The sequence below is a fragment of the Zea mays genome, chromosome 2 (assembly GCF_902167145.1).
Source record: "Zea mays cultivar B73 chromosome 2, Zm-B73-REFERENCE-NAM-5.0, whole genome shotgun sequence".
Lineage (NCBI taxonomy): Eukaryota > Viridiplantae > Streptophyta > Magnoliopsida > Poales > Poaceae > Zea > Zea mays.
The window spans coordinates 202,258,977-202,266,291 of record NC_050097.1 but is presented as its reverse complement, the minus strand read 5'-3'; the positions used below and the strand labels follow the sequence as shown (position 1 = coordinate 202,266,291).

Sequence of the window (7,315 nt, the reverse complement as noted above, 5' to 3'; positions counted from 1 at the left end):
AACAGCGGCACAACACAGCCCACGGGCCACGCCCAGTTGATACTCGGCATGTCGCAACTCGCAACCCTAGCTCCCAGCCTCCCACTCCCACGCAATTCACCGACGGAGAGTGAGCTGGTGTGCGATGGAGTCTTCTACCACCCCAACGAGATCTGGGATCTCAAATCATGTCCTTTCGATCACAGGGTCTTCTCCACGGTCTACACGTCTGGTAACGAACGGAAAAGTTGCCTCTCAGTTTGGAAGATCCTAAAGCTTAATGGGCTATCAAACTCACCGCAGCTTGAGCAGCTCTTTGAGCTTAGTGGGCATATGGGCAAGATTAGACGGTGGACTCCTGTTTCTGTTGGTTTTTGGCTGCTCTAGAGATTTTGTAATAATAGCTGATAAGTATTGGTTTATGACTTTGTTTGTTGTCCACCTATCATGTACTCTTGTGTATGATTTATAATAGCGGGTACCCGAAATTTACCCAAACCCGAAATTGCGGGTACCCAAAAATTCGGGTACGTGTATGAGTTCTACTATTGGAAACCCGAAATATAAAAAAACCCGACCCGAATTTCGGGTAAACCCGAACGCCCAGTCCTAGTGCTGGGGGATAGATATCACCCGGGTCACCATGGCTCGGTTATGCTCTGTTTGTCGCCTACAAAGCCAAGGGGGTCGCCAGAAAAGCCTCCAATGGGCCTCGGTCGGATGCAACCAGAGGTGATCGAAGAAGACAGATGTGTAGGCATGAATGCTTATAAGATCGTGTCCCGCGCATGCAGCGTAAGTGCAGACTTTTCGAAGCTAACTAACCGCTGATAAATATGGCGTAGCTCTAACGAAAACCGATAGATAGAGATCGTGTTCCAAATTGTGCGGGGTGATCCCATTCTTAGTCAGATATAAAGCTAAGGAAAACCCCTACGAAAAAGGCAGATCCCATACCGTAGTCATATTCCACCTCCAGAAACCATTTGTAACCAACAATCACTAGGCAATACACATCCCAAAGAACATAGGACATAGAGTAATATGCATTCGAGCGGGCCGAACATGTATAATCCATTGTCTTTCGTCATGTTTAGCATGAACCATCGAGCTATGATCGACCTCGATGTCATCTCAAAAACACTATGTGGTATACCCATCCACCCATCCTCGTAGTGTTCCGTTGGTACCAAACACTGCAGACTGCAGACGTTCATCGACTTTTTTTCTTCCCAACCACTCAAGATAGATATTATTTTTACAAAAACGAACTTTTTATATTTTTGATATTTAAGATAAATTAGATACTAACATTAAAAATTAAAAATCAGCTAGTTTAGACTGAAAACCCGACTACCATGTAATTTGGAGACTGTGAAAATGGATTTTACCCAACAAAAAAGACCAGTTTGTAATTTTGCACATGCTTATAGTTTGTTTTTCTTTTGTTTACAAACGTTGCAACCTCTAACCTGTTGGAGTCCAAAAGTTGAGCCTAATAAGAATCTGGTTCGCTGGTATGGTGGCTATAACTTGGTTGCTAAAACTTGGGCAGAGTAAGGCCCTGTTCCAATCTCGCGGGATAAACTTTAGCAGCTTTTTTAGCTATTTTTAGCCATTTGTAATCTAAACAGGAGAGCTAACGGTGGTAATTGAAACTAAACTTTAGCACTTCAATTCATATAGCTAAAGTTTAACAGGAAGCTAAAATTTATCCCGTGAGATTGAAACGGGGCCTAAGTTATGTGGCTTTCATTTAGTTTGTTGTTAAAATCTATCATTTTTTCATATTTACCTTGCTAAGACCTTTTTTGGTACCGCTTCTCTAGAGAAGCGCAAAACAAGAACCATTTCGTGCGGTACTGCCACAGTGCCACGGAATGACGGAACCCTTCTGCGGTTGGCAACGGAAGCAGTCGCGAGGCCCCAGCCAACCGGCGGCGTGCCGAGAGCAGCAGAGCATGATACGTCCCCGTTCCTGACAGACGCAGACGCTGGACCTGTTGCGTACTCGGCTACTCGCGTGCACTCCCAGCCCAGATGAGAGGCAGAGCCGTCCCCATCCAGCCGTCTGACACTGACCCCGTCCACACCGCGTTGCCCCGCAACCGGACGCGACGAACCAGCAGAAAACCCCGTCCCCGGCCCCCCGCACGGCCGCGGTCCAGAAGCGGGCCCTCCACTACACCCCCTGCTGGCCTGCTCTCTCTCGCAACAGCCCCACGTCTTACAACCGATCCCGAGACTACACGGCACGCTCGTCTCCTGGCGCGGCTGTAGCCTGTAGGGAACGGCGGGTGCGGGTGACATGAGCTGCTTGGGCTGGTTCAAGCGGAGGTCGAGGAGCGGAGGATCGGCGGCGAAGCGAGGAGCGTCGGCGCCGGTGTCGGCGTCGGGCCCCGCGACCACAACGACGACCACGACGACGGCCACGACAGCGTCGGCGGTGAGCACGAGCCGGTCGGACGACTCGGGCGCGGCGCGGCCGGCGAGCAAGTCGGCGGGGTCGGCCGGCTCGTCGTCGCAGTCGCACCGGAGCATCTCCTCGCTGTACGAGGAGCGGGGCCACGGCCAGCTGCGGGTGTTCGGCTACGAGGAGCTCCAGGGCGCCACGGCCGACTTCAGCCGCGCGCAGAAGCTCGGCGAGGGCGGCTTCGGCAGCGTCTACAAGGGCTTCATCCGCGGCGCCGACGGCAAGGGGGACCGCGTCCCCGTCGCCGTCAAGAAGCTCAACCAGCGCGGTATGCAGGTCCGTCTGTCCCCTCCGTGTCCTCTGCTTGTCCTTCATACGTGATTCATCACTCCTCCTGTTGCCGTCTCTCTGGCTTATCTCCAAGAGCGTTCACATGCCATCGGTGACTCGGTTCTCCACAATAGTTTGCTTTTTTCCCCCTTGAAACGAAGCAGTCTGCTTTGTTTCCCGTGATAATCTGTGTAGCTAGAGAACATAATTCAGTAAGTGGATCTGTGGATGCTACATTTACGCTGTTGGTATCGATAGGCTGTCAGTATACCATGTCACTGTAATAGTTTGCAGTGAATTAGAATGGCACAGATCTCTACCAGACTACTATTTTCCCCGAAAACGAGAGGAGGGGTGGTTCATTTATGTTTTACTTTATGCTGTTCAGTGGACCGATAGCGTAGCATTGAGAAAATGACAGAACACATGGAATCTGATCATAACACATAACAGGTTTAGCTTCCATGTAAGTTTCACTTTTTTTTTCCTGTTTTGAATCTGTTTATCTGCAGCAGCAATGTGCGATTTAGCCAGATTAGGCCAAGATGCTGAGTAACTGAATGAAACAGATGAAGTAATTACATAGTGTTAGATTTAGGGGGGGGGGGGGGTTGATCTGGTGCTTGTTGATACTGGTATGCATTCTTTATGATGCTTGGACTTCTTTAGATATAGACAATCTTGGCAGGAAAGGAAAAAGAAGGGGCGATGGAGAATTTTCAAGGGTCCGATATAGTCATTGACTAGTACACTCTGTTGCTTTTCCAGTTGGACCATGGGTACACGTTAAGACCAACTAACATTGTTTTTAATACTAATGGTTACCTAGTGAAAGCATCTATAGAGTTTTTGAGTCCATCATTGGGGATCAGTAAATTTCATAAGGAGACCAATCCTTTTCAGCTGACATTTGTAGTTCATTTGCAAATAATCAATTACTGATTAGCTGTCTGCCTGCTGTATGTGATATTTACTGGCATTTTATTCATAAAACAAGCTAAGTGAGGGGGAGTACAGAAATAACTGTTTGGTCAACTGTAACCTTCCAGCTATAGAGAACAGTGTTTGGACAATTCTGAATGGTGATTATTTGCGATCATACAGAAAAGAGCTGGTTGTAAGCATAAAAACCATTGATGGCCTTTTACATGTTCAAGAGGAGAGATATGATGTCCAGAAAATGGTGTCAACCGGTCTTGTAGCTGTATTCAAAAATTCACTTTTGAATTTGCTCGATCAAAGGAGACCACTGGATAGAATGGAGGTCTTTGGTGGGCAACCTGTACGATCACAATACTAATTTTAGTTGACTACTATTTACTAGACACCAAATCTTGGTATGCCAGCTTACGAAGAAAAGTCAGCTATCATTTTGTACAATACATTGTATCCATCGTTTATAATTGTGGATGAAGAGCTCCTGATTTTGTGAATGTTGACTGGTAAGTGGTAAATAGTAGATATATTAGGTATGTATGGTATTGATTTGAGGAAAATAGCGAATTCGTTTTGTTGCTTTCTTTCTCTGCGTATTGGGATGTTTTTCAGCAATACAGAGTGGATTCTTAGATTTATGGAGCATAGTGAATTAAGTGATGATGCCGTTTTAGGTGCTAAAGATATATTTTTTTCATCAGGAAGCTGATTCCACCTGTGTTAGTTCCAATTGATGCTGCTGTCTGAACTGAATCAATTAAAGGATTGCCTTAGGAATACGATGCATCGTGCTATATATGTTACCTCCCTGTACTAATTCTCATCAGAATGTAAATTAACCTAGTATACTATCAGGAAAAGTTTGTTCCTTACTTGATTCCTTATTTCTTCATGAAATCTATATATGGTTATACCATCCTTCTATACATCATTCTTAAGTTTTCTAAGAGGTTGCAATTTCTTTTTAATGTTATTGTGACAGGGACATAAGCAATGGTTGGCGGAAGTACAGTTTCTTGGTGTTCTGGAGCACCCAAATCTCGTAAAGCTACTTGGATATTGCGCTGTTGATAGCGAACGAGGGGCACAAAGATTGCTAGTCTACGAGTTTATGCCCAATAAGAGCCTGGAAGACCACTTGTTCAGGCGAGCTAATCCTCCTATATCATGGAACACAAGGCTTCAGGTTATCTTGGGGGCCGCAGAAGGATTGGCTTACCTGCATGAAGGGGTGGAAGTTCAGGTAATCAGGTGTTCTTTTCAAACCTGCACTATTGATTGTGCGCTTTCAGTTTACCTCCAAACGATAGCCTATCTTCCATGTTTTTCCAAACGGAAAAGCGTCCTAACTAGCAAAGGTCATCCTGACTACTTGCCCCCAAAGATTCCAGCAAGCCAACTTCTTTGACATTTCTGGGGAGCACAGTTCAATGTTCAAGGCAACGACATACAGCCACCGTAGCCAATTTCTCTTCTAGCTGTGCTGTCTGTACCAAACATTTTCAGCCTGCCTAGCACCAGTCCTCCAGCTGACTGTTGTGCAGCATATGAACCGTCAAGCAAGATCGGAACATCACATGTTACTTGCGTTAAAGACTATGCCATGCCATTGTTTCATAAGTGCTACAGTACTGTTCTTATCTGTTTTTTTTTTTTGAAACGAACTGTTCTTATCTGTTTTCAAGTTTTCTTTTTCATTCAGAAAAAAAGTGATCCTTGTCTCAATACCTTAATTCTGCATTTTGGCCAGGTAATCTACCGGGACTTCAAAACGTCCAACGTTCTATTGGACAAGGACTTCAGAGCAAAGCTATCAGACTTCGGCCTAGCCAGGGAGGGGCCAACTGGAGCAAACACTCACGTCTCGACTGCGGTACGTTGTATCCATCAATTCGATCAGGGTCAGGCACTGAAGACATCGTGCTAGTCTTCTGTGTTAGCCTTACTGAGGTTGTTATAGTAGTCGTTGGCAGACGGGCTTTAGCTGACCGGATACGTAGGCAATGCAGTGTACCTGCTCTATCTACGCACAGCTGACGGACGACCCTGGGCTTCCATTGTCAATGGTGCCTTCACTTTCTTTCTATGCGAACATGCACGGCTCTGTCATGTGACTGAACAATTGCATTATGCGCCATGCTGACGCATGGCTTGAAAATAGCATCAAGCAGTCAATCTGTCGCTTTTATCGCATATGCATGATTGCACGCCCTGGAAAGTGATTGCCGCAGGGTTGTTTCGGTTTTGACAGCTCTGCCCCGTGATACGGTGTTACAGGTCGTCGGGACGCACGGGTACGCTGCGCCGGAGTACATGGACACGGGGCACCTGACGGCGAAGAGCGACGTGTGGAGCTTCGGCGTGGTGCTCTACGAGATCCTGACGGGACGGCGGTCGCTGGACCGGAACAGACCGGCGGCGGAGCAGAAGCTGCTGGAGTGGGTGGCCCAGTTCCCGCCGGACAGCCGCAACTTCCGGATGATCATGGACCCCAGGCTCCGCGGCGAGTACTCGGCGAAGGCCGCCCGGGAGATCGCCAAGCTGGCCGACAGCTGCCTGCTCAAGAACGCCAAGGAGCGGCCCACCATGAGCGAGGTGGTCGAGGTCCTCAGGCGGGCCGTGCAGGCGCACGCCGAGCCTGACGGCCGGACTCCCGGCCCCGGCGCCAGGGGGAAGAAAGCCGCCGCCGCCGCCGCCGCCGCCGCGCCGTCCAGGCGGTGATGGCTACATGTCGTCACCGGTAAAGGCGCGCTGTTGCCTTATTTCTGAGACCATTGTTTGGTCAGTCCTAGCCGTGACTCGGTGAGTTGTGATTGTGACAGCACAAAAGGAATGTTTATGCTTGGGTACATTCTTGGACACATTGCTTAGACGACTTGTGTACATATAGATGAGTTGGCGGATTGAACTTTGTTAGCTTTCGAAAGTGAGCATTTTGAAAGAAAAAAAATATATAGGTCTCAAGGAGTCAAGGATTTCGAAAGTGGGCAACTGAGAAGATGTTGCGCTGGCTCTACAAAAGGATCTTGTTTTGGCAGTATCCAGTGAAACCAGACACGAGCGCACAAATTTTCAGAAACCAGCTGGCAAGAACTCCGTCAAGCATAATTTATAAAATTAGCGCACTGTTTTGATTTTAATGGGGTTTTTGTTCATTTTCTACTTATGTAATTTTTCATAAGCGTTACGTCTTGTGTTCGTTGCCATTAGTATCATCTTCAATTCGTTCGACTTTTTTTAAAAAAAATATTTCACTGCCAAGAACCTGGAGACTCAAGTCAAAGGTTCAGCTTAAAGATGCGTAAAAAATCAAGACTAAAGGGGAAATTGGCAGTGCTGAACCTGTTGCTCTCTCGGCACCTAGACCTCTTTCCAATGCAAAGAAAGGGGCACTTAAAACACATCTAAGGTGTAAATTAAGTTTCCGTGTAAAATTCGTGCAAACCAACTAATTAAAATAAAAAAACTTAATATATATATATATATATATTACACTTCATTTTCTACTTTTTATAAAATTTAAAGTTAAATTCATCCTATGTTAAGTGGTAAAAAAATCTAAAATAATTTTCACTTTTTATATTAGAATTTTATCTTTTTTATCTCGTAACCTATGATAAATTTAAATTTAAAATTTTATACAGTTGTAGGGTAGAC

At 46.3% G+C, this 7,315-nt stretch overlaps 1 protein-coding gene across 1 annotated transcript; it reads left to right on the top strand.

Annotated features, from left to right (window-relative positions):
• The first annotated feature begins 2,239 nt into the window (after positions 1-2,239).
• LOC100281277 (serine/threonine-protein kinase NAK) lies at positions 2,240-6,608 on the top strand. Its single transcript, NM_001154196.1, is given in 4 exon segments — positions 2,240-2,728; positions 4,641-4,901; positions 5,409-5,531; positions 5,936-6,608. Coding segments are annotated over 4 exon segments (1,269 nt in total). The 5' UTR covers positions 2,240-2,287; the 3' UTR covers positions 6,380-6,608.
• Positions 6,609-7,315: the final 707 nt, after the last annotated feature.